General features: G+C 38.8%; 5 protein-coding genes and 2 pseudogenes across 7 annotated transcripts; 4 read left to right on the forward strand and 3 right to left on the reverse strand.

Moving 5' to 3' along the window:
- Nucleotides 1–7,653: 7,653 nt before the first annotated feature.
- Nucleotides 7,654–8,530, forward strand: LOC125500992. Its single transcript, XM_048655420.1, has 3 exons — nt 7,654–7,732; nt 7,945–8,183; nt 8,273–8,530. The coding sequence occupies exons 1-3, from the start codon at nt 7,654–7,656 to the stop codon at nt 8,528–8,530; spliced, it is 576 nt and encodes a 191-aa protein (XP_048511377.1).
- An 81-nt stretch (nt 8,531–8,611) lies between these two features.
- On the reverse strand, nt 8,612–9,456 carry LOC125500993 (annotated as a pseudogene).
- Nucleotides 9,457–9,508: 52 nt separating this feature from the next.
- LOC125500994 (putative nuclease HARBI1) lies at nt 9,509–10,458 on the forward strand (the record flags this gene model as incomplete). Its single annotated transcript, XM_048655421.1, has 1 exon — nt 9,509–10,458. A coding segment is annotated over one exon (699 nt), but the record flags the coding sequence as incomplete, so codon positions are not given.
- Nucleotides 10,459–12,415: 1,957 nt separating this feature from the next.
- LOC125500897 lies at nt 12,416–14,624 on the forward strand. 2 transcript variants are annotated; one of them, XM_048655054.1, is made up of 3 exons: nt 12,416–13,067; nt 13,364–13,906; nt 13,995–14,624. In XM_048655054.1, exons 1-3 carry the CDS (start codon nt 12,875–12,877, stop codon nt 14,282–14,284), a joined length of 1,026 nt encoding a protein of 341 aa, XP_048511011.1. In that variant the 5' UTR covers nt 12,416–12,874; the 3' UTR covers nt 14,285–14,624. The 2 variants fall into 2 exon arrangements, with proteins under 2 accessions (XP_048511011.1, XP_048511012.1); XM_048655055.1 differs by having other exon boundaries at nt 12,416–12,728.
- Nucleotides 14,488–16,449, reverse strand: LOC105691550 (putative nuclease HARBI1). 2 transcript variants are annotated; one of them, XM_048655056.1, is made up of 4 exons: nt 16,261–16,449; nt 15,560–16,044; nt 15,122–15,488; nt 14,488–15,028 (listed from the first exon to the last, which is right to left on the reverse strand). In XM_048655056.1, exons 2-4 carry the CDS (start codon nt 15,611–15,613, stop codon nt 14,559–14,561), a joined length of 891 nt encoding a protein of 296 aa, XP_048511013.1. In that variant the 5' UTR covers nt 15,614–16,044; nt 16,261–16,449; the 3' UTR covers nt 14,488–14,558. The 2 variants fall into 2 exon arrangements, with proteins under 2 accessions (XP_048511013.1, XP_012265507.1); XM_012410084.2 differs by having other exon boundaries at nt 14,488–15,488.
- Nucleotides 16,450–19,169: 2,720 nt separating this feature from the next.
- LOC112694900 lies at nt 19,170–22,190 on the reverse strand (annotated as a pseudogene).
- A 3,766-nt stretch (nt 22,191–25,956) lies between these two features.
- On the forward strand, nt 25,957–27,143 carry LOC125500896. The gene is made up of 2 exons (XM_048655053.1): nt 25,957–26,250; nt 26,323–27,143. The coding sequence occupies exons 1-2, from the start codon at nt 25,957–25,959 to the stop codon at nt 27,136–27,138; spliced, it is 1,110 nt and encodes a 369-aa protein (XP_048511010.1). The 3' UTR covers nt 27,139–27,143.
- Nucleotides 27,144–27,896: the final 753 nt, after the last annotated feature.

Here is a 27,896-nt window from a genome sequence, read left to right on the forward strand (position 1 = left end):
AAGAGCTATGACGAAAAACGAATATTTCCATAACTTTTTGAATTTTTTGAGCACGGAAAACCATCATCTTTATGTACTTGGAATATTAATCATACATCGAATTTGATGAATAGGATAAATATTCAATAAATATGGACCATTCCACGTGAACCGGATCAGTCACATCTCAGATATTTTTTTAATTTGGCATGTCGATTGTCCATGGGGAGTTAGATTTTTGTGCCTAAGAATTTTTGAATTGGTGCAAATTTCGATTTGTTATAAACAATCGAAAAACTGAGAGGCGGTTTCTTCAAAAAATCATAACTCCGTCAAAAATGATTTTGGATTCAACTTTTTTTTTTTAAATTTACGCGGATAAGGCCATAGATTTGGAAAAAAAATAAATGGTGCCGGAAAAGTTTATTTATCATTTGTTTATTTGACAATGAATGTTTAAATGATTTTTAAAACATTGACGGATAGCACCGAAAAATTAAAAAAACAATGCTGACATATACTTTGAACTATACTACAGCCTGTGAATTGATTTCAGAGATGCGTTCGGCTTCGTTTCCGAGTAAAATATCATCAAAGTTGGCGACGCGCGTAGTGACGCGCGTCGAGCGACAGAGACTACCCTGTCTACTCTCTATGGTCGCCGTCGCCACTCAGTGGACGCTCCGCGGCGGCATTCACGAGTCATTTTCGCGATGATCGACACCGTTAAAAAATCTGAAGAAAATTCCATAGCTTCCCCATGACTTTCCAAAGCGAGTGATTCGTTCTCTATCGCTATCAAATCCGCAGTAAACGTGAATAAATCTAAATCAAAAATTGAATATGATTGTTTTCCGTGTTTTGTTTGCTAAAAATAGGGTAATCCTCACGTTCCAATGATTACCTACATTTGATACCCGCTATGAAAGAACAAGTTGTTTCGATCTATGTTTATCTATTCTACAATTACTTTTACGTAATAGAAACGCTCTTAGCGATTTAGAGGGGATTTGTTTTTTTACAAACATTTTTGGTAATTTCGGACGACATTCGACACTATTGTATGAACACATTTTATCAGACATTTTCTGGGACATTTCGGTGAGAAACCTACTCAAAATGACCGGTTTCTGTTTTTTATATGACGGTTTTTTGATACAAAACTCGCAAAATTCCATTTCTACGTGAATCTCGGATCCGTCGCTGTTCGTCAAATAAAATATATCTTTCGCACGAGAAGTTTGTCGCAGGCAAAAATAGAAAGCCAAGACGTTGCACTTGGATACAAAACCACAAATAAAATTTGCCTGTTCGACTAGCAGTGACTATTCTAATAATTACCAAACTGAATTCAAGATATTTTCAGATTTCGTTTCTCATGAAACTTTTGCTAATTTTTGATGATCAAGTCGTTCGCGTGGTGGTGTAGTGAGTCGAAAAAGCCCGAACCCCCGGATCAACATGCTGGACCGTTAGTAAAGCAAAGTTGCAATCCAATTCCAGAATATCAAAGTTACCATACGTTTAGTATTTCGAGCAACCAAAATAGAGCGATAATTTTTTTCACTTCTATGGATTTTGAAATGTCTCCAACTTTCGGTCAAAAATTTTCAAATTTTTTGGAAAACTTGAGGATACTTTCCGGAGGAATACCCAAATGTCGAGGTTATCAATTCTCGCCGAAATCCCAATTTTTATGGAATATGCTACCCAATATCTGAAAAGGTTCCACTCGCGTGAGACTAAATGGAAACTAATGACCATTGATCACAGATCACCATACGATAACTTTTAACCAAGGTATCCGCCTAAATTTCTGACCACAAAAGTTTCACTACGGAAAAGCATGAATGCCCCAGTTATGGATAAATAAAGAAATATATCTTACCTTTGTGCCCAATATTTATTGCGGCTCCAACGCGGTACCGAATACCAGCGTGAATTAATTCGCTTACCAGGCATTATTACACAATCAACAATTCGTCACTTTATTTCGATGTAACAAGTGATCACCGTTATTAGTTCAGACATTACGCTAACAGTCCGCGGCGCTGAACTCCGGCATAAACAAACGATCTTATTCGTTCGTGGTTCAAACGATAACGGCCGTGATTGGTCAGCGCATTCGCGCTTCCGTTTCGATGCATGACATTGGGTTTCGCAATGCACGGCAACGACGCCGTGGTGCAAGGTACCTGCTTGCATCAATCGGAAGCACTTCCGAAGCCATTCTGGCACAAAACCTTGTGGGTACAAGTGGTTCGAGTGTACGGCGAAAAAAGTGAGTATTCGTTACATATTTATTGTACTATGATATGATCCGTTAGGTACGTTTTGTTATCGGAATACGTGGAATAAAGAAAATAAATAAATAATATTTCTGGCGTTCGGATCCAGGCAAAACTTGAATGACAATGATTTATCAGACGTATGTACGAAATATGTTACGCGTTCTCGAACGGTTTCTGGTTATTGCACGTGTCTTTCTTTCGCTGATTTGTAACATGTATATTTTTGGATATGACGTGTTCTGTTTCAATCAGGAACATACTTTATGATAATCGAGCTCGATGTAATATTTCCTCAACCTATGATCGATTCCTTTTGGGCGTTGACGACAGAAAAATAAATTTTTCACCTATTGACCGCATGTGGTTTTCATGGTCGCGAACCATTCGTGCGTAACGACAAAACTACGTTGTCGACTATACATATGTATATCGCACAAGCATACTTCGGGCGTATTCCGAAATATACCGCAAGTTCTGCGAATTTCCCTTGTTCCCTTCTTACACCCGTTCATTTGCTTATTTATCTATCTCTCCTTGACACGAACTTGCCGTAATTCAGGTATATTTCGGAATGCACCCTTCGTACACCTTTCAGCATCCTAATAGTTGTCGGCATAATACCAGATCCCGAATTATTTATCGGTATCATTTTACGTATATTCCAATACAATGTATCATTGGAATTTTTTCGCAGATGGGAACGATTTTTGCAAAAAAAACAAACTCGGAGGAGGGTCCGGCGGAGGCGGCGGCTCCGACCGCAGCGGAGGTGGCAGCTCCGACTGCGGCGGGGTCGTCGGGCGAAGCGGCGGCGGCGGGGCCCCAGGTGGATGAGGTGGCGGCAGCTCCATCCCCTGGTAAGAATAATCATTTCCACGTGGATTTCTTCATGTTACGAGGGCATAGAAAGCAAGTCTTTAGCTTGTGAATAGCATTTTTGGTATATTGTCGTGCCTTTCGTCAATCCGAAATGCGTGCCAATTTTATCTTCGCTATACTTTTATTATCGGTCTATGGAAACACCAGTTATTCTTTCGAAGAGTTCGGATATTTACGCAATTTCAATAACAAAAAAATCGTGACTCTGCAAAACCAAATCATCGATGGAAAATTATGTAGCACTCAGCTTCCCAATTCAATCAATCTTGCGGTTCAGTAAAATAAAACTTCATAATTTTTTGTGTAGACCAACGTTTTTGGGAAGAAAAATACAAAAACCCACAATTTTATGTTTTCTAACAACGCTTCCTAGTTGGTACTTTTCGATAACATAATCTAATATTTATATCTTTTCAGGGCCCCCCGCATTTGAGCCTACTGCGCCTCCGGAGCCGGAGGGCGAAGATCGCCAGCGCGGAAAGCGCGCCGGCCGGCGGCTGGGGGAGAAAAACGACTCTTACCGCCGCGGGAAGAGTGGGAGATCACCGTCGGGGGAGGAGGAGGGGGACGCCGGAGGCGATCCGGTGGCGAAACGTGGGCGGGGTGAGGGGTGGCGCGGTAGGGGCCGGGGCCAAGGCTGGGGGGGAAAAAACAGGGGCCAGGGGGGGCAGTATAGGGGCCGGGGGGGACAAAACAGGGGCCGGGGGGGATGGGGCGGAGATAGGGCGGGCCATGCCAGGAGCATGTCCCTATCGGGGCATAGCTCCTATTGTGATAACAGAGTAATTTACTTGTAAGTATTATTCTGTTATCCCAATGGACCGACTTGGCGGAACTGTAAACCAAGACCACAAATTCACGGTAGGTCAAGTTCTCGGCAGCTGACTTATTCATATTGGGATTACCATCCACAAGATGAAGAATTGTTCATCTTCGGATGAATAGTTCTGATTCTTGTGGATGAGAATACCAATATGAACAAGTGAACCACCGAGAATTTAACCTACTGTGCACTTCTGGTCGTGATTTACATGTACCGAGCTCGTTGGTTCGGCTGTTGGGACTTTCAGGGGGGTGGGTTTTTTAGAAATGGGGAGGGAATGGGGTTGGGGGTATGGGGTGGGATACATACATGCATCTTATATATTTGCAGTATATCCCAATTCGGGTCTTCGCCTACGCCATTGCCACCGACTCAGCTATAAAGTAAGCAAATGTAATGTACAATAGCTGCTCAAGAGCGATTTTGCTCTTCGAAAACCTACCAAAGCCTTGAGATAGTCTGTGATATATTTGGTAGAAGATTACTAAGTCAGAATTGTGATTCTCACTGGAGCAAGTATAACAGTGAGAAGCTTAGAACTTCGACATGTAAGATTTGCAAAGCATTGGAACCTGATAATTGCCTTTGCCAAGGACTCAGCTATAAAGTAATCAAATGTAATGTACGATAGCTGCTCAAGAGCGGTCTTGTTATTCGAAAAATAGCCAAGGCCGTGAAAGAAATTGTGATCTATTTTGAAGGATATAATATGTTGTACTATGCATGGCAATGTTATTACTTTTGAAACTTGTCTGGCAGGACGTTTTACGTTTTTTGTAATGTATGTGCTGTGTGTACGGCATGAATATTAGGAATACATAGGGTCTGTTTATTGTAGTTAGTTTGCTATATCTTGTTCTACGAATATTTATATGCTATAGTAAAATATTTTGACCGAATTATAACTTGTTATCATTCAAATCTAGATTCAGGATGTGTATGAATGCACCATCAATTTTATGCCTGGAATTACTAATATGAAGTGGAAATATGCTACCATCTTGCTTATAGTTTTTCGAAATTCTGAAATAAATATCACCTACATCATTATTGTTGGCAAATTTTGCAATTAGACTCGTGCCAATCGCAAAATCAGAAGTGTTCTAACATTCAGACATGCGAAATTACAGCAGATATCAATTCCGCGTATACGAATTCAGAATGGATTCATAATACGCGGTTGGAGTGCGCTGTGCAGCGGAAAATTCGAACACTAGTGTACCGTATGTGGGCCTGTCTGAAGACAATATGGCCGTCCGAAAAGCGTAGATTGTCGGATATTTGCTAGTTTCAAGTATTCGAGCGTATTTTAGACTTTTCCAACAAAGTGAGAGGTGCATTCTCTTTTATTAATTGCTAGGATCGTGCACTGGGTAGTCATAGTGGTGAGCAAGTGACTAAACTAGTGTATAATTGGTGCAAATAGAGATGACGGGTCCCCACGCTGGGAAATCATCACGACGCACCTCGCATTTTATAAAATTCAATTTGATAGTTTTTTGACTTCAATACCTGGTTTTTCCGACCAGCGCACCTTCCTAGCTATTAATAAAAGAGAATGCACCTCTCACTTTTCCGAATAAGTCGAAAATACGCCTAAATAGTTGAAACTACGAAATCTCGCATAAAAAAATGATATATATATGTTGGTATTCAAGACCCTTAAGGCTGTCCCAGCGACCCCCACCACCGCTTATTTTTCCATAGTTGTGTGGCGTCCGTGTGAACGCAATCGCATATTTCAAATCACTCCTCGATAAAACAACAGATCACTCTGAAACTGCTTGAGACAACTCATTGAAGTGTGGTGAAGGGGGCTCTGGTCAGGTACAAACGAACAAAATTAGTTTGAATTAGTAATTGATTTATTTTTGCGAGGCTGCGGATCAGCTGTCACTTATACCAATTTGAAGCACACGGACGCGAACCACAGTTACACGAAAAACGCACAATTTATGAAAAAGGCACCGAATAACGGACCAGAGCCCCCTGCATGCTAATCCTGTCGACCGTTTGGAAAAATCACAACGCAGATTATTGCCATTTGGCGACTTAAAACCGAATATGGGAGCCGAAACACAAATCGTGAGCGCGGCCATGTTTATCTAGCCCGCGTCACTGAAAGTCGCGTAGGAACAGTTCACGACTTTGCCGCAACGTTTTGAGCGACATCAGCGCTACACAGTCGAGCTCAACAGCAGGGGTGCTCAAATAAGATTTCTCGCTCGTCAAGCGTGCTCCAAGAACCGAATCCCATCTTTATCGCCACATAACTATTATACATGGGGCTATCCACGTCAACTTGACACGGCTCCAGACCTCATATCTCAGATTTCGTTTTTAATTTTATATGTTACCATCCTACCTCTGAAGAGCTCCGAATTTCTTGTGCTGAGTTTTCAAATCATCACCTCCGCAGCTATGAATGTTTTCGAACAAAAGGTGCTTATTTGAAATTCAGCGAAAAATCACAAATAGTCTGTGGAGAATAAAGACACCTCTCACAGAAACATGGGCGGAATTTGGCTCATATTTGTTCTCAATTCATACAAAATTTTATTTCGAAGAATGCTTTCACTTATGAAAGATTTCACGTCATAATCTTATCTTATTAACAAGAGAGAGACAGAGAGTATTCTTCCAATGACAAGAAGTAATTCCAATATTTATTTTTCGTGATCGTCGTTTTTTTTTTTCAGTCCCCCGTGAAAAAGAATAACTGAATAAAAACCATGGTAATTCTTCGATACATGGGGAGGCCAACTTTCAAATCATTACCATACTTTCGAACTGGTTTTGTTTTTATTCTTCTTTTTCAATTTTCCACAGAATTTTTCCGTTTTCATACATACACCTTGGGAGAGTCCAGTGATTCCCACGTATGATGCCGCGCTCGCTGCGCTTGCGCGGCAAGCTCCGCACTCGTTGGGAATCACCCATTTCTCTCACTCGATGTACAATGTATTATTTTCCCACAAATAGAATGGGCGCATCCAGAAGATTGAGCGCTCGCTGAGCGCTATTTAGTAGCGCTAGCTACCGCTTTTATTGAGCGCGCAATCTTTTATTGGATGGGACACTCAAAAGGACGCCATTCAAACGTGCAAAAATTCAAATATTAAAAAAAGAGCGGAAGAAACCAATTTAAAATCAAGGATTCTACAACAGAACGACAACAGTAAGTCTGCAAATTAATTTCTGATGTAATATTGGAATTATTCAGTAAAATTCGCAGTATATGATCCGTGTCGGGCTAATATTGAATTGCCGTGCATTTTGAATGTACGTGGGACGCTAGTTTCATACTTACCAAAAATTAAAATAGTAAAAAAAAAAGCGGAAGAAACCAGTTTAAAATCAAGGATTCGACAACGATAAGTCTACAAATTAATTTCTGACGTAATATATTGGTATTATTCAGTAAAATTCGTAGTATATGGTCCGTGGCGGGCTCATATTGAATTGCCGTACATTTTGAATGTATACGTACTTATGGTGATCAAGTCTCTCGGCGGATAATAAAATGGATCCCCCAAAAGGCACCTACGGTGCAAAAAAGTTCGCCAAGTACATTAAAGTTTAGGAATAACTACTACCCAAATATCTGCAAAAAAATTCATCAATAATAAGACAAAAAGAATCAAAACCAATTATTGTGCCAAGTACATGTAACTTTGCATCATGCACAGAAGTACTAGAAAAGAATGGAATAAACATACAACGAACAAAATTACTAAGCATAAGAATATAGAATTGGGAAGTAAATCAATACGAATCAATTTGAAGAATCAAAAAAAAATCAAAAAAATAAATTGGTGTACGTGGTTCTTGGCGAGCTAATGTTATATTGCCTTACAAGAATTCTGGATACTTATGGCAATCAAGTCTTTCGGTGAATAGTATAATGAATCAGAACAATTCCGGTTCTTAAATTTTCTGTGTGAACTAATTTCTGTTCCTCATTCTATACAGAAATATCAACCAACATGGATCGACATAGGCTAATAAATATGGTGTTAGCTTTAGAGGATGATGATCACCGTATAAATGTTATTGGAAACATTGCCATGAACCTTGCGAATCCGTTGGAACATGTTGGACCTGGAAACGAGAGGCGAGTGAGAAATGAAAATTATTATGAAGACACCATCCCTCGTTATAGTCCAGATGATTTTCAACAACACTTCCGAATGCAACGAGAGACCATGAACGTATACTTCGTTCGCACCTATATGTTTATTCATACAAATGGGACTGTGGGAGACTTATTTCGGAATATATTTGTGTTTTTCATTTTTAGGAACTTGTAAACATCATTGGACAGCGTATACACCGGACTCACTTCAAAATACCGCTGGAAAAGCAGATATTACTGACAATCTGGCTATTGGCAAAACCAGAATCTTTTTTAGCAGCTGGTGATCGCTTCGGGGTTGCCCACAGTACCGCACACTATTGTTTTGCTGAAATAACCAGGATACTGTCATCGTTAATAAGGAGATACATCCAGTGGCCACATGCGGACGAACGATCAAGAATTGCCAGAGTAAGTATTTAAATTTCGAAGTTGTAATGCGTGAGTGATAGCAAATAATATGTTCAAACTTTTTTTTTTACATCGAAATACTTTGATGGGATATAACGCAACTCTAAAATCGATAACAATTGAACTGAAGGATTTCAAATTATCCAGTTTATAATAAAGTTTATACAATAGTCACTGTATCATACCTACGAACTAGATATCTGAGAAGTTCACAATCATCGGACGAAACGTTTCCCTGGACTTCCTGTCGAACTAATAATTTTTTTATTTTATTACGCTCGTCTTGGATGACATTACTCCGTTCAATTGCTTGTAAGCAATTTAATTTCAGCTACCCTATCTTTTTCTTCTTGTAAGATCTTTAGCCTATATTCCGCAAGTCTTTTTTGACCGGTTTTTTTTTGTCGCATTGTGGATGGGTCTTTCCGCCTGCTCTCTGCACTATCTGTGCAATCCTGTTCGCTCGTGGTCAAAGGCACTAGTTCTCCAGGTATTTCAGTGGAAGGCAGCGTTTCTTCTGGTACAACGTCGCAGTCTTCATAAACCGCATGTACGGCGTGGGAAGCGTCTAGTGCTAATGCTGAAGCATTTTCAAATGTCATCGAACTCAGGGTAATTCCGACAGATGCGGAATCATTCTTAGAAAAAATTTCATCGAAAATTTCGAAATACTCCCAGGAAACTTTCCCCCGTCCGGATGAACTTTTTTTATTATTATCATAAATTTTGATGTACGTTTCCTTCAAATTTCTAAATTTCTTATCTAAAATATCCTCTGTAACTTGGTAGCCTTAAATTCCAAACATATTTTCCTCCACAACTCTTTTTTTTTTATTTTCACATCACGGAATTTGTCCGCTCTGAGCCGATATTCTTGTAAAAGTAGCAGGATATTATTCCGTTTCCAGACGAATGTACCTGAAATAGATTTGAATCATGTTTCCTTTTCTGTATAATCACTAATCGCAACACTAATTTCCAGTTTTTAATTTTATTTCATTACAGGAATTTCAACAACGCTCTCGAGGAATATCCGGGGTAGTTGGAGTGATAGACGGGAGTCACATCCCTATCAAACAACCAGCCTACAACGAAGTTGACTATTATAATCGAAAGGGATTCCACAGTGTAGTACTGCAAGCCGTTTGTAACGATAGACAAATATTTACAGACATTTTTATTGGTTCACGAGGCAGAGTACACGACGCGCGAATATATCGCAATAGTCCACTGTGCGAAAATGTAACAGAGCGAAAGCTCATTCCACCTGGACAACACTTGATTGGGGACTCGGCTTACAAACTCCACGAAAATCTATTGACTCCCTTTAGAGATAATGGGCATCTAACTGAAGAACAAATCCGGTACAATACCCGATTTTCTTCAATCAGATCGATTATAGAGAGAAGCTTCGCTCTGTTGAAAGGAAAATTTCGCAGACTGAAATACATAGATATTGCTGATATGGATTTACTAAATCACATCATCGCAGCAGCATGCGTATTGCATAATTTCATTTTGATGCATGAACCTCATGTTCAAGAGTTCGATATCGAGGATATGAATAACGCAGATTTTGCGGATAACGAAAATAATAATATTAATAACAATGTAAAGAATTTGGGAAACCATAAAAGAAGCAGAATTATGGAAATGCTCGTGCAAAAATTCCGTGCACATGCTAAATAAAATGATTCTGTGAATTATTACAGTGAATCAGAAAATTAATAAAGTGAGTTGTCTTACCTAAATCAGCTTGGTCACCCGATGTTTTTGACAGCTGGAATTCTAAGCAATTGCCATTGGTGGCAACATATTCTTCTGCGAATCCCGGCTCTACAATTGGAAATAAACTTATTCTTTACTTTACATGCAAGTTTAACTTTACACTAATTTTTACGCGCAGTGTAATTATTATTGAAGAGAATGATGAATGATTAATTTTGTAATTTTGTAAACCTGTTCGGATTCTCTGATGAATATCAGCTGTATCGACGATAGTGTACACCACATCGTTGATGGGGTATTCAGCTTCGATGAGATCCATTGTGACTGTGGAAAAATCACATATTATCAAGAAATAATTCATTTTTGCCAAAATATAGGTATATCAACGGATGTTGATCTACAACACATAATCCCAGCTTTTGATGTTTTGCACTCATTTTTTTGCTTAAAAACATACGAGATTAACTATTAGCATACTTCAATTATAACTGAGTACTGATAATTCATACAAACCGAGTTATAAACTTACCTTAAAAACTTTTGAATAAACTTCAGGTCGCTTCTTTTCGTTGATCTTTACATTATCATTTGTTTTAAACAAGGCGCGTTTTGCGGTTGTTTGGCGCTGAGCGGCTTCGTGAGCGCTGGGTAAGCGGCCTAAGAGTATGCTAAAAAACATGGCCGGAGCTCTTTGAGCCGCTACCACTGAGCCGAAAATAAAAAGTTCACGCGCTGCCATCCAGGGGATTGCTCACTGAGCGCTAAGTCTTCTGGATGCACCCAATGTAAAGAATAATAATACATCATGTGATTGATAAATTTCGGTACTCAAGTATGCGGAATATGCGCGTCGTAGTCTAACCATTTTCTAGCTTTTTGCAGCGAGAAAAGATTACCAGTAAAAATCACTGATTGGGGAAATTCAGCCCGAGTTGTTCGTCTCTGAACGAAGTATCTTTGGCATTTATTTAAAAACAATAATAAATGACTATTCATATCACGCGTGCCTATCCATAAATATTCAACACATTTTCAAAATTGGTCGCAAGGATTTTGATGCCCTTCGGAGAGTGTGAACACTCATGGAAAAAATGTATGTACCTGATGAAAATTGGTGAGGGGAAATCATTGGTCGACTTCACGCAAAACCCCTTATACATATGTAATACGTAGTTCAATTTTTCCCATAAACTCACACTCGCACTCCTGCTGAGGCCCCCGCCACGGCCCCTGCCGCCCCCGCCGCCTCCGCTGCACCCAGGCGCCACATTAGCTTCCATATCTGAAATTTTATTTCATGTCATAATCAATGATTTTGCGACATCACCTTCGACCAACAATCATAAAAACCGAACCACGGCAAATCATGCTGTACAAATATCGACGCTGATCAGGGACCTCATTGGAATATCATTACAAAAATCTCAAACATTTACATTCCTTCTCTTTCTTTTCACGCCGTAACGTGCCGATATTATTCTAAATTTCTTTCATTTTCTATAGCTGCAGCTCCAGATAGGTACTACTATATGGGCAATTCCACGTCAGACCGGACAGATTTAGCGCTTTTTTGACCTCGTATTTGTCACATCAGACGAAACTTTTTCCTCGTATTATATACTGAAAAAGAGCCGATGCGTGTTTCAGCATTCGTCCGAAATATTTTTCTTACGAAAGTTAGAAAATATTTAATTTTGATACAAAATAACGCCCGGTAAGCTTCAAAAATTATTATCTCCGGTTTTATCTGTCGTATAAAGATGATTGATAGCGCATTTTAAAGGTGAAGGAATAAGCTTTCAGTAAAAACTTCATTCATCCGGAAATCATTGGAAATTCTAATTGTTTTTAACAAATGGAATGATTTTTCTGATGTGACTGCCCTGACATGCACGCACTAAAAGCGCTCAGCAAACATTATATCCGACCGCAATAAGATAAGAAAAAAAAAAAATTATAATTGCGTAAATCAATTGTAAAAACAGTATTATTTACTCACCAGACATAATGTTTTCTTCTTTTTTTTTTTGTTTTTTTTTATCCACTTATATGTTTTCTCTTTGAGCTCTGAGCTTCGAATGACTCGTACGGGCCGCTGCAGCATTGAAACGCATGCGCGCGGAGCAATGCGAAGCCTAGTGGGTAAAAGCTCTATGATCACATGGGGTGCGTTCGTTTATTTAGTGGCAACCTAACCCGCTGCTTCAACTGGCTGCGCAGTATACTGCGCAGCTACCTATTGTAACTGCTGGGACACGTTTACTGCGCCGGCAAGCAGATGGGGGATCCTGCAGGGGTTTGGGCTTGGGTAAAGCGTCATCACGCCATCAAATTTACGCGGGATATCGTTGCGCGGTATATTCAGTTCAGATTCGGATCATGAGCGGATTAAATCTAAATTCAGACGTACACTTTTTGTGTACTGATACCGATGGGCAGCCTCATCGTGATCAAGATAAACTGGTTATCTGGAATAATGAAAGTAAGTAATTATTGAAAGCATAATTGGTTGTATTTTTAATTAGACGTGTGTGAGTATTAATACTCGACGCTGTTCACTGCCTATTGAGGCAGATCAATAGATAGTCTTTTTACTTGCATGTGCTTTGCCATACGTACCATTGACGAATGAAATACACAAACTATCCTTCAGAACAAACTATGATGCTGGTACCAGATGTACCAGAAGTTCAGGCGTTCTTCGGTCTGAAATTGCCTACCTCACTACCTTCCTCGCTACCTACCTCAATAGCTAACCCAATCCCAATTCTAACTTTGAACACCACGGAAGAAAGAGCATCTTCCAATATATCTAAACAAGGTGAGAAAGTACATATCAAACTGATAAGAATATCAAAAAAGCAGTTGCTATAAAATTTCTTGTTGAGTGGCTTCATTAATATATCAGCAACGACAAGCTATTCAAATTTATGTTTGTCAGAGTCGCACTGGAGGTAGACGGGGTAAAAATAGAAACTTGTGTCGATTTATCAACTTACAGCAAGCTTATGAATGGTTAAAACGTAATATTAATCAGTATTTGAATGTTTTTTCTCAGTCAGGCTAGGGCTAGATTAGGTGAGTTTGTCAAATTTATTCTTAATACCAAAATTTTAGATTCAGAATGTCAACGTATGTTCCACGAGAGTTTGCAATTGGCATCATGCCGAGCATCATGCAATGACCAAGGGTCATCCAATTCTGCACCACAAAATTTCAAATGGTCAAATGCTACAACTATGCTTCTAATTGAATTGAGGCTGGAAGCAAATGCAGAGTTCATGAAAACACAGAAATCATTCAACAAACATTGGGATAAGATATTAACCATTTTTGCTCAACATGGGTATTCTGTTACCCGTGAAGAGTTGAAATCGAAATGGAAAAATTTGCTTGTTACCTATAACCGAAACGTCGACAAACTCGCAAAAACGGGTGAAAGTTCCATAGAGTGGGAGTTTTTTGAAAAAATGCACGATGTTCTTGGAGATAAAAGAAATGTTGAGCCACCACCTAATACATTGGGCTCCACTCTCCAAATAAATAATGTGAATAAATCATTATCTAACAACAATAAAAATCAATTCCAATCTGACACAATAATTAACACAGATAAGGAAAATTCGGAAAATGATGAAGACACAGCGATAGATTCCGAGGGTAAGTGTGTCTTTAGCAATACGTATGGCATATTTTTTTACTGCAGTCTTGAGTGGGGTTTGACCATGAATAATATATTTCGTTACAGTGAAAGATGATGAAGAACAAGAGGCTACACAATTAAGAATAAAACTTGTACCAACTCTAAGAGGGAATTTGCAAAAAAAAAAAAAAACAAATAGAAAGAGGAAGAGCGACGTTATTTATGAAATTAGAGACCTGCTGGGTGAAAAAAAGGAAAAGGCCCTAGCACAACAGCGATCGATGTGGGAGGAAAAAAAAGAAATTGAACAGAACCGGACAAATGCTATTCTGGCACTGGCAGAGGCTATCAGAGGTTCAAAGAAACGACGCAATGATTCTGACGATGAAAGTTGAGTTTTTAGTCATCGATCACATGCATTTTATTTTCTTGTTACATTTCTATCCAATATTCTAATAATTTCATTTTCATAAATGCTATATTTATAACCAGTACAAAATATTTTTGATAACAATTAAAGTTCCCTTTTGTTTGATACAAAATACTCATATAATATATTTATTTATAGTAATGGAAATGTACCTCTTATTCACCTGTATCTGAAAAACTGCGCCTATATAATACTTATAAAACCATCCAAGAATTCATCAAGACCAGATGATGATGACTTCATAGTGTCTCTAACATTCTAGCTATATTGTCACGTTTTGTCCTGGCATCCTCGTTGTGATTAACACCATCATTGGCCCCATCATCCACATTGTTATCAGGTTCCACAGGCATTTCTTCTTCCCATGGATCATTGCACTTGATGCACATATTGTGCAAAACGCAGGCGGCGATCACCACAGTTTTTATCTTATTCATTAAAGCCATATCTAAATATTTCAACCGCCGAAATCTGCCTTTAAGGCGTCCAAATGCTTGTTCAATTACAACTCTCTTGGAGGACAGTTCATAATTGTAGTTTTTTTGCCTCCGAGTGAGATGTCCATTGTCTTTGTAAGGTGTCATCAAATATTTATGCAAAGGATATGCGCTATCCCCAACTAGATGCGTGCCTTCTGGAATGATTTCGTTCTCTTCAATCTGCTGACAAATGGGGCTTCTACGCCATACCCGACTGTCATGTGATGAACCTGGCCAACCCACAAATACGTCAATGAAACACAGTTCTGTGTCACATATACCTTGTAGTATTATCGAGTGAAATTTCTTCCTATTTACATAACTTTTTGGATCTATTATTGGAGCTCGAATGGCAATGTGAGTACCATCCACTGCGCCAATAATATCAGGAAAACCATTATCAGGGCGCAAATTATCGAACAGAATCCGCACACGTCTGAGTTCTGGTATAGTTGGCCATCTTAGATATTCCGCAGCTAGTTGAGATAGTATCTTTGTGATCTGTAAGAAGTTACGATGGGCTACGCTCTTGGTGGTTCCAAACCGATCAGCAACAGAGCGAAAGGAGTCTGGAGTAGCTAAAAGCCACAATGTTAATAGTAGACTCTTTTCTGGAGGTATCGAACTTCTTCCGTTATTTACATTGCGGGCTCCTGCTCGTAGTGCAATAGATACTTTGTCCAAAACGACCTGTAATTTAAGAGCAAGATAAGAAAACATATATGTAAAAAGGAGCGGAAGAAAGGAAACAAAGTAATTACCTCAAATGTTTGGACAGTCAATCGGAAATGACATCGGAAGGTTTCGCGATCCATCCGCCGGCATGTTTCAATATAATTAACGACCTTTTCGATTTTGTTTCGATGAATAAGTTGCTGCGGAAAATATCTGCAGTTTTAATATTACATCATCGACGAACATTTTTACCTGACAGACAGTTGACCCTTTGTGTTGATATGCAACATTTTCTAACGACTCGACATGCAATACCGGGAAAATATATTTTAGCCTTTGATCGTTGTTATAATCATTTTATTGATCAGACATAATACAATTAATAACTCGTCTGTCAAACGTAGTCTCATAAGTTCAAGAGCACATTGTAGGAAAGCTGAAAGTTATCACTACCGCTAAAAGTACTATTGCATCTTCACAGTCGGAATCCTCGGAGTCATCAAGATCCAGATCCAAAGGCATGTCGATGACAAGCGCCACAGCAGCTGCGATTCCGTCCTCCATCTGTTTTCTGAAAAAGTAACAATTAAGATAACAATTCATTCGTGAAATTTGTACCTGAGATACACGGATCATGATTTTAATTTGTTACATCTCATAAGTGTTGGCTTTGATAGAGCACTATGTTGTAATGTATAACAATTATTATCAATAAAACAATTATTTTAACATTAATACATAGTTGCCAAGCTATCTACGTATCTTAAATGGTTTTACTTCTACTTACCACAAATTTGAAGTTGAGTCAAGTTGCGGTTTGAACCGAGAGTATTGACAGAACGGAGGTTATGGTCGAATCATGGATGGCGCCATCATACATCTGCAGAAGCAACGGGCACGGAAGGTACCCTTCGCGTACCTGCTGCAGTACTCAGGATACTTCGGCAGGGACTGAATAAAAGAACCCAACATCGAATGTAGCGTCTGCGCAGTAAGTGAATAAAAAAACGCTTTTAACGCAGTTACTGCGAACTAGATGAATAAACGAACGCACCCATGGCATACTCAAAACTCGCGGCAGCGAGTCGCCACATTCGTACTACCCTCCCAAAAACATCTCCACACTTAATTTGTTCGAGCTTCGTAATTCAGTTTTTCACGGTACCACTGTTGTGCTAAGCCGTATTCAAGCGTCGCCATAATGAATAGACAACAGGTGAAAAACGATTAGCCGATTACGAAGAAGCGTCGTCTCAGCTGCCGCCGACTTTCGCAAACGAAATCTGCTCGCAACAGGTACAGATTTGATGTAATTTCCGGTACAGTAGCACTTTGACATGCAACCCTCAATGGACTGAAATTGGGGAAAATATATTGAAAGATCAGCAAGCATGTGACAGGCCATGCCAGGGTGAATTTGTGCACGCGTTCTTAATATCAAAAAGGACCATCTGGTAGACTTGATTGTACGCCAAAAACATTCTGGAGAAGTGCTTGCTTACGTGTATGTAATTGAGTTTCAAAAAAGAGAATTGCCACACATTGCTGGTCACATTGAAACATGATGCGAAGATAACGACATCGGACGTAGTGGATCGTTATATTTCAGCAGAAATTCCAGATTCGGAGGAATATCCTATACTGCACGAAATTGTCATGCGTAACATGATACATGGACCATGCGGTTCATGGTGTGATATAAACGGGAAATGTACGAAACATTATCCAAAGCAATTTAACGAAGAAACAACAATGGATCAAGAAGGGTATCCGCATTATCGTAGACGAGATATTGCCCGAAATTATGAACGGCAAGATGGATTTGTCGTTGATAATCGTAACGTCGTACCATATGCTCCGACACTTTTGATGATTTTCAATTGCCACATAAATGTAGAAGCTGTTTCAAGCATAAAATCGGTTGTATGAATATATTTACAAAGGTCACGATGCGGTCAGTGTCGTCGTTGGTGAAAACTCCGAAGAAAACATAATAAATCATGACGAGATACGAAATTACATAGAAGCCCGTTATGTCGGACCAGTGGAGGCGTGTTGGCGCATATTGAGTAAGCCCTTGCAACAGAAAAGTCGTTCAATAATGAGATTACCGTTACACTTGCCAAATGAACAATCTGTAACGATTCATAACGATGAAATGGAAGAGGAATCATTGAGGTCTGCTTTGAATCGTACAACAATGCTGATGGATTACTTTGCTCTGAATGAACGAGACGAAAATGCAAGAAATTATATTTATCCAGAAATTCCATGTCATTATGTTTTCAAAAAAAAGAAAATCAACTGATGTAATGTAGATCAATGGAAACGGCGACAAACACATTTTAACGTGATTGGGCGCATGTACTCTGTAAGTCCCTCACAAACTGAGTTGTTTCACTTGCGATTACTACTCATAACAATAAAAGGTGCGATCAGTTTCGAAAAACTAAGGACAGTCGATGGCGAGGTACATCAGACATTTTCATCAACATGTTTGGCACTGGGTCTCATCGAAGACGATGACGAATGGAAAAGAGCGCTGCGAGAAGCTGCAGTTTGGATGATGCCACGCAGATTACGTCACATGTTTGCCCGAATTCTAATACATTGTCAACCAATTCATCCTGAGGAATTATTTAGAGTGGCGATGTCAGAAAATTATGCAAGACATGTGGGTCCACTCCAAGGCCAACGCACAGCATACGCAAGAATTGCTGCTATACTTTCAGATGTCTGTTTAAAAAACTGTCATAATCTGAAAGCCTTGTTATTTGTGAGATTAATTAAAGAATAACCGTCTTAAAGTTTCTATTACCTGTCATATCAATTTTTAACACCTCCTGAATGGGTATTTCTGTCGATGGCTAGCAGAATCAATTTGCTGCCATGATGTTGGAATAATTGTTGATGAATATTAAAATAGAGCTCTATTTTCAGATTTCTAAATATCGTGGCAAAGCACCCTGGTAGTGTACATGATGCTTCCGTCTTCCAGACTTTGTTCAGAAGTGCTTCGGATATAATCCCACAGGTAAGTATAATATACACAAAACTAAGAAGGCAGGTGCCCCCTAGGCAGAGACAAATGGCGGCTCCAAATGTAAATTTTTGAGTTTACATGTTCACTTATGGCAGTGCACCCGCTAGTCAACACTTGACAATACCAACTTGTCCCTATAAAAAAGCACAAGTGTTGAATAGTGGGTACAATGCCACAAGAAAGCATGCAAATCGAAAAATTTGCATCGGTCCACCTTTTGTCTAGTGGGCGCCGGCCTCAAGGTTATTTTACGTTTGATAATGAATCTACAATTTTGACTATTACAGATGACTGATATACTCGATGGGATGGAAATGCCTGTTGTTATTGTTGGCGACCCAGCCTATCCTCTGTTACCCTGGCTTTTGAAAGGCTACTCTGGCAGACTTACTATGCAGCAGGAATCTTTCAACGTATATCTCAACAGTGCTAGGGTTTCCGTTGAAATGGCATTTGGAAGATTGAAAGCTAGGTGGCGAATTTTACAAAAAAAAATAGACACTCACTTCAAATTCGCTCCAGAAATTATTACTGCTTGTTGTGTGTTGCACAATTTTGTTGAAGCACGAAGAGAAAGATTTGTTGATGAATGGATACAAGATAAAGACAATAATGCTAGGATGTGTTATAATCCCACCTATTCTATTTGCTCATTATTTCTTTATCTTATGTCGCCACAGAGTGATATTGAATATGGCTGATTGCGGCAGGATGTTCAGTCTTCAGGTTTGATTCGCCGAAGTATTTACCGGCTAAAATTCACAGTAAATTCAGTTGCCATATTGGTTTTATCACCTCGGAACAGCCACTTTCAACTCACTCTCAATTCTCTCTTCGAACCAGCAACTTCACTTTAATTTCATCGGTTCACAAATGAAGTATAACCATTCTAAGATCTTGAATTGAAATCCTTTACCAGTCAACGGATCCCAACCCAACGGAAGGTAGTGCTCCCTCAAAAGGAGATCACAACAGATGTTTTCACAACCCAACACACATGTTAACCAAGGCCGTGGAGAAATCTCAGCTGTGTTACGGCGAGAGATCATTTATGCGCATATTTGGCTACAAATTTCCCACTTCGTCGAAGCATGTTGCACGCTGACCATAACTAATAAGATAACTGGGACTTATGGAAGCTTTCTGGCTCATTAGTCTGTGAAATCTTCGATTCTTCAGCAATCTTGTTTAGATGAAGATTTCTGAGGACTTTTTAATTAACCTAAATAGATTTACTCTAGTTCCTTGTCATTGTATTTAATACTAATTACTCGATTTTGAGTGACTACCATTATTGTGTAAATAACCTATCATTACGCCTTTGTTTCATCCGATCATATTGCATGTAGATGAGTGTGTACTTGAATTCAGACAAATGACGCATTTTTTGTTGTAAAACATTATTTATTGAAAAATCTGAAAACCAAAAACTCTCTTAATTAACATTATATAGCAGTATGAAACTTGAAATACTTATGAAAAGGATTTGTTTTTATAATAAGGTTTTTTTTTAATCACAGCTGATGTAGGAAATTTAGTTATGACCAACACTGGTTATGACACTGTGAAGACTTTCGAAGTAGGAAATATTATACCAATGAAGTGTCGTCTGAGTTGGGGGCATACGACTGTGAATTCCCAACTAATGTAATGGTTTTTGACAGACGTGGACCTCCATTGATTTCAGGTTTGATCGGTGTTGTTGTTCCATTTGATATAAGATTACGTGTAGCTGGTATCGTATTCAGTAAATATGGTGTCCCAATAAGTTTGATTCTTTTCAGCGAGTTTTTACCCGTCATCACTGTTGGTGTCATTCTTCCCAATATTGGACAAGGTAAGTTTCTTGGATTAGTTATTGTTGCTGTAGGTGTTGAAATCGTAGTTTCGCTCAATGTTCCAGGTATTTCGGTCTAGTTCGGTGTAAACAAAGTCGCTGATGTTGTGGTCGCAGGACGATTCATCTACAAAGTTGAAATTAAATGAAGTGAAACCACGAGTCGTGTCTTGCAAGACTCAAATTTCAGGATTATGTGAAATTAATCTATAACTTACTGGTATAATGTTCACTTTTCTAGTAGGTGGAGGATTCGGGGATCGCAATCTTTGCATACATTGCATGAACGTTTGCATCATCATAGCTGTCTGTTCACGCTGGAATTGCTGTTCTTTTGATAGAACCTCCGCTTCCCACTTACGCTGACTTTCTAACTCTTTGTGCAGCATATCCTCTTGTTGTTTGTTTTGAATTTCCAAAACGTTTTTTAAAACTTGTCCTTGGGATTCCAGCCATTTCTGATTGTAACTATCCATCATAGCCTGATAACTGTTCCTTCCTGTAGAGTAAAATAATATCTTATACATTTGTATCAATCATTACAAAATAGTTAGGTATTTGTGTGGCTAAGGTGCATCAAGTATTTCTCACTGATTGCTAAGAAGCGATACACGTGCATCAAAAACTCTATACGCACCCCCGTGACACATTCTATTTTCTGTATTATATTGTTATATTTGCCGGGCTATGCCCTTTTGATTTATATCCGCCTCCTAAACCTACCCCCAAATTATATTTAATTTTTCTGACACAGTTTTTGTTCTTGGGTACGATATTCGTTTTGTAAACTACCCCGATAGTGAGTCTAAAGTCCGTCTTCTGACTACAAACAACATTTAAAAGAATATATACGCATTTTTCCCTTATCTCAACGTTTTTCTGCATTTATTTATTCGCATTTCATTACATTTATCTCGCGTTATTACTTGATTCGCTTATTTGTTGGATTGGATTACTTCTTTAATTTGTATTAATTGATTTGCTTTGTCATTCGGCATTTGAATTCTAACAATTCTATTTAATTTCACGGTCAAATAACTGGGGGCCAAGGCAACAGGCGGATATAAATCAAAAGGGTATAGCCCGGCAAATATAACAATATCTTGTGAAAAACTCTATTAGTCAAGTACATCGCAAGAGGTAGTGCAGAAATAAGCATCGTAGCCAAGTTCCTTATTATTTCTATGTATCAAGTCTTTGCCTTTTTGATTACGCACCTGCGAAATTCCTTGAACGCTTTCTTTTTGGTAGCTTATTAGCACTAGCAGTTGGTTCTGATGATGAATCTTGCACAAAGTCCTCAGGTAAATCACTTGTCGGGTCCACGTTGTCATTTGCAGCTACATAAACATTGAAAGAATACAATACAAGTGAATTGAGAATTCAAGCATTACATTAACATGAGGAGAGTTCTAAATATCACTCAGCCTACCCGATAGTTGATAAACTTCAATCACATCTACTTACAGTGGTCTTCTGTTGGAAGAGGATCGGCTGTGTCAACACCAGATGAGGAATCTAGTGCTTCGGCATAAGGTCGACATCCATACAACAAATCTAACTCTTCATAATATGGACAAGTATTTCTGCTGGCACCGCTAGTTTCATTGCTTCTTTTGCATTTATAATATGTCAGTTTCAAATTTTTTCATTTTAATTTCATTTGCTCCGCAGTTTTAAAGAAGTTTTTCCGAGCCATCTCTTCCCCAAAACTACGAAAAATTTCAATGTGCCTTACTTGTTTAACGTCCATTATATCAATAATTCTTCTGGCGGTGCATATTGACAAAAATTCTTTAGTTTCTTCGGGCGTCCAATTTACACCTTTTTTCATCATTTTGAAAAACTGTTGTCAAAACCAAGAAAGAATGAGGTTAGGTTTTGTAACTACCGCGAATTTGTTAGTACGCACTCTGTTGGTGTGGTGTTTACACCGCAACATCAGACAGTTGGTCCACGTATCAATTCGGTCTGATACGCTTGTTTAGAGGTATCAGGCCAAGCTGATGCGCGACTGCTTACACCGAGCGCACCAAACGACTTGATCCGGAATTTGATACTTGGTACACGTATCAAGGCTCCGGTGTAAACATGGCAATTCAATTGGGTTTAGGTCCGGACTAACTGCTGGGTGGTTCGAGAGATATCGTTCTAAAAAAGAAGTGAGTTGTGATTCTCGCGGTATGAGGTCGTGCCGTTGTCTTGCATGAATACGAAATTTCTGCCGTATTGCAACCGCATCGGAAGAACATGCGGCCTAAGAACCTCTGCGACATACCGCTGAGCAGTCATTGACGGAGATGCAATCACGGTGCGGCCATGGGTTGAAATCGCACCTCAAACCATCACCGAGCCACCTCCGCACGCGTGAACCGGCGCTATACTATCCAATCGGTAGCATTCTCTTTCGCGGCGCCAAACACGTACACGACCGTTATTCCCATAAAGGGTGAACCTGGATTCATCGCTGAACCACACACGGTTCCATTGCATTTGCCGCCACCGTATGTACCGGCGGGCATATTCTAATCGTGTACGGCGATGACAAACGAAAAAAAAGGGACCTGTTGCCGGCCTGCGCGAGTGCATTCCAACGCTTCTGATCCTGTTGCGGATTGTAGGAACAGAAAGATTCTGACCGTGATGGCGCATTCGATTCTGCACTTCTCTAGCAGTGATCGTGCGGTCGTTCAACGACATACTCGCGATCGCCCTATCTTCTCGCGGAGTTGTGAGCCTCGTTCGGCCTTGACTAGATCGTCGACTAAATTCGCCAGTTTCGTTGAATCGAGTCCAAGCCCTTTGTACTACGGACCGACTGACCTGAATATCTCTGGCCACGAAACGCTGAGAGTGACCTTCTTGGAATAAGGTCACGAGACGCGAAACCTCCATCTCTGTTAGGTGCACAGGCATGGTCCAAAAATACTGAATTCGAAAAAACAAACACAACTTTCTCTAACGGCTCTAGGCTGTTGACTGATAAGATTAAGAGCAGAATTTCTCGTGTTTATGTTTTCAAACATGTAGGTGGGGTCATACAGATCGTCAGCACAAAAATCGCATTGTTGTCAAATCTCGCAACGTTAGGTCGAGCACTGCGCATAATTTGGCGGCATATACCGCAATATCAAATTCGAAATTGCATCAACATTCACGAAAGATGCCGCGAAATAATGAGGCAAAAAGGCGGTAACACGCGATTTTAGTCAGGCACTAACATACACACACACAGCATAAACAAACATAGACACAGCCACGAGCAAATCGCACATACACGTACCAGAAAGGGTTTGGAGACAAACAATACCGTAGAATTGACGAACTATGGGGTCCTGATCTCTGGTACGCACAAAATGCATGCACACTCACACACGACGAGGTGTGAATCCTACCGAGCAACCTCCACGTGGTACACCTTGGGTAATGCTAATGCCGGAGGTAATCGTTAAATCTTCTGTTTGCGTTCTGAGTTGAATAACGCGATGGAAAAAAAATAAAAAAAAAACGAGTGCGCATTTTATAGGGGACAGTTCAAGCTTGAACTGGGTATCACGGGCCACCTATCCCGCTATTCTTACGCGACCTCCAAGGGGTCAAACTTCAAGCTTCCACACGGAGATGCGCAGGGGCGCATATGGAAGGTAAGAGAGTTCTGAAAATCCAGATAAGGGAATACTGCGATAGAGTTTCGTAAAGTCAAAGTTTTGAGCTGCAAATTCGTTTTTGAAAAACTTCGATACGATAACTGGGTCGGTCAGGGTATTCGATCAAAGATTTATGGACAACTAGCTGACCCGGCGAACTTCGTACCGCCTAACAGTCAATGAATGTCGTGTTACTTTTGAGCTTTGATGAACGTAAAACAATGATACAAAATAATATATTTATATAGATAGAAACAAAAAAGTATTTTATTATGATGAATGATGATGAAAACATACATACAGAATGAAAATAAAAATAAAAAAAAATAAAAAATAATAATTAAGTACTTCAAACTCATGTCGGAAAAAAATGATTGAAAACTATGTTGTGTGAAACACAAGTGAAAGGAAACGATTTCGTAGTTAAAAACAGTTGGATTGTTCCATATTCGCCACTTCTTTCCAAAACATTCAAAGCACATTGTAATGTTGAGTATTGCAATTCGGTCACGTCAATTAAATACATTTGCAAATATGTCACGAAAGGGAGAGACATGGCGGTTTTTGGTATCCAAACATCCAATATCAACGATGAAATCACGCGCTATCAAGTTGGTAGATATGTGAACTGCAATGAAGCAATTTGGCGTATATTTTCCATTCCCTATTCACGAACGTCATCCTACTGTTTTACATTCGGGCTTCTCTATTTGACAGGATTGGACAACAAATGTTTGACATGTAATAAACAAATCAGCATCTATTGAAATGATTAAGTATTCATTACACATATCGAGTTTTCATTGTTTTTAAGATGTATTCTGCTATTCGGGACGGAAACAAATCCAACTAATCAAAAACCATGGCAATTGGTCCAGCCGTTCTCGAGTTATAAGTGTTGTAACAAACACGACTTTCTTTTATAAATAATGTAACGATATTAGATTTGAAATTACCGCTGTAGGTATAGCGACGCCTGAGTCAGCTAATGATCAGTCAAAATAACGACTCACCTTTGAAAATATCCGAAGGAACGAAAGGATGACACTCTGGGGAAGACAGTTAACAGGAAAGGACGTGACTGGTATTTTTCCTGTCTTTATTAAAATTTTGATAAAACGTGTTTCTAAACTAAATCCAGTGCGATCCGCTAACTATAATAAAAATAAGACTTATTAATATACAAAGCAGTTATCTAAAAACATTAAATTTCACGAATACAACAATATTTTCAACGACAAAAGAATATATAAAAACTTAGAGAGTAAACTCATCAAATCACACAACAGCATATCGCCATTTGAACCATCGACGTCTCAGGATGAAATTCTAATTCCTTGGAGGACCTGAAATTGAAACTACCAGCAATAATTGACCAAAGGAGATTCGGGGAAACAAATTACCTAAGTACGAAGGACGCATTTTGGCCATCCATGTCCTGCTCCGCTTATCACCCTGGAAAAGAAACGAAATGATAAAGCTAAGTTTAAACCAAACATTAAGCCTATAAGAAATTAAACATAGCGATAATGCTCATAACAATATTCCCCAGAGAACATTTTACCACACCCATTTTATTTATACAATTTTAATCTAGTACTGACTATATATTTATATGTAATTACTATATACAACTTACCTACGACTTGTTGTGTTGTCTGTATCTGTGAAGATGTGTGATGGATGAATGTTTCGCGCTTTTTTTTATGTTATTTATATAAAACAAAGAATCGAAAAAGTTCACAGTGAGAAGTAAAAGTACCTGAATAATAGTTTACACCATAAATCTTGTTATTATCATTATACTAAATATTATTGTCACCATCACTCAACCAGTAAAACTTGTGATAAAATATAAAATATTACATTGGCGCCCAACGTAGGGCCTTGAGCCCAAGGTCAAAGTTTTAGGTACAAATGTGTGTGTAAAAGTAATTGTTTGTTTTGTATTTGCCTATGGGTAAGATTATTCATAGTCCGGTTGTAACTAGGTCCAAATCTCAAAACAAAACATTGTCGTCAAGGACTGGAACAACCTATCGTCTTAAAATGGCGCACGGAACGAGCCAGACGGTGGATGAGCAAATGAAGCAGCTCAGGAGAGAGAGAGAAAATATGGAGAAGCAAAAAGCGGATCTTGAATTACGCATGACACAATTTGCAACTTGTCAGGAATTAGCTGATCAAGTTAAGATGTTGCAACGTGAAAAAGATCAACGAGATCGAGCTTCGTCAAGTAACAATATAGAGGTATCAAATGACTCAAATAATACTACCAATCGTTTGTTAGGTGGCCTGATAAATCATTTTCAACATCTCCAGTTAGACATTAAAGCACCAAAATTTTCTGACGAAGATAAAAGTAATCCCATTGAATTTTTACGAGATTTGGAGAGATATTTCAACGTTCATAACGTTAACGACGCAAAACAGGATTGGGTTCTCGGTAGTATATTAGAAGGTCGAGCCAAAATATGGTACGAAGCAAATAAAGAAGTATGCAACACTTATGAAAATTTCAGGAAGCATTTTAAACGGGAGTTTTATTCCGTTCAATACCAAGTCAAAGCTAAGAATCGATGGTCGTCTCGTCGTTATAAATCACAAGATGGGGAATTGCGCAGTTACTTTCGTCGACAATCTAAAGAAGCGAAATATTTTGAGCCCGCGTTGTCTACGTATGAAATAAATTATGCTGTAGTACAACAACTACCAGCAAGGATTCGAGATTTATTAGCAACCATAGATTTTAACAATAGTGAATTAATAATGCAATCGTTATCTAATCTAGACATATCCCAAGAAGGCAGAGAATTTGATAGAGACAAAACTCAAAATTTTAATAGACCAAATCAGAACAGGAATCAAATACAGGGGGTGATATCAAATAATTATAGTCGACAATCTCGTTTTCAATCACGCCCTAATAATAATTATAATAACAGTAATAATTATGGTTCATCCTATATGAATCCCACTGGACACCGTACGTATTATGATACAGTGCCGCAACAGTTTATATTGCCAAACACAAGATATCCACCTCCGGTGCTAGTAAGACCAACAAATTACGATAATCAAGTAGCTAGTAATCCTAACTTATGCCAATTTAATAATCCTGCAACTAATTTAAACTAAATTCGGGTGCGATAAACAGAGATCCGTTATCGTACCGATGGTCAAACGAATTTATCGAGGATCTATCGGCGGATATAGAACCTAGTTGTCAAAATAAAGACGCTGCAAAAGAAAAGGGTCTGAAATGTCCACATCTATTGGTTAAAATAGCAGATATTACCACCTATGCGCTACTCGATACAGGGAGTCAAATAACTTGTATTTCTGAAAGTTTTTATAATCGAATTATGGCTAGTTGTCAGTTTGCAGTACTACCAGTAACGAACATCAAGGTATATCCAGCAATTGGAAAAAAGGCGGTGAGCGTGAAGCAACAAATATTGATAGACTTGTATATAGATCAGCGGAGAATGACCTATGCCTTTTTAATTGTACCTAAATTGTCTGTAGATGTCATATTGGGGGATGACTGGTTGTCAGTTAATCAAGTAGTATTAAATTATTCTACAGAATCCATAGAAATTCACGGAACGGTAATGGCTAACGAATTTGTGTCGTACAGCCGAGAGTCTGTGAATAGATTGGAGTCTTCTATTAATGATAACATAACATACATTCAAATTATTGATCGTCAAACGATAAAAAATTACTTAAATAAGTCCACCAACGTAGAAGAATCACATTATTCAAGGGTAGAATATCAAGATAATAATCTTTGCCACATTAACTCATTCATTGAAAAAAACTGTACCAAAGGAGTTGGAATAACCGATTTTAATGAGAGCAATATAGAAAATGTTGAAATGAATTATAGTAAA

The sequence above is a fragment of the Athalia rosae genome, chromosome 5 (assembly GCF_917208135.1).
Source record: "Athalia rosae chromosome 5, iyAthRosa1.1, whole genome shotgun sequence".
In the NCBI taxonomy this organism is placed as follows: Eukaryota; Metazoa; Arthropoda; class Insecta; order Hymenoptera; family Athaliidae; genus Athalia; species Athalia rosae.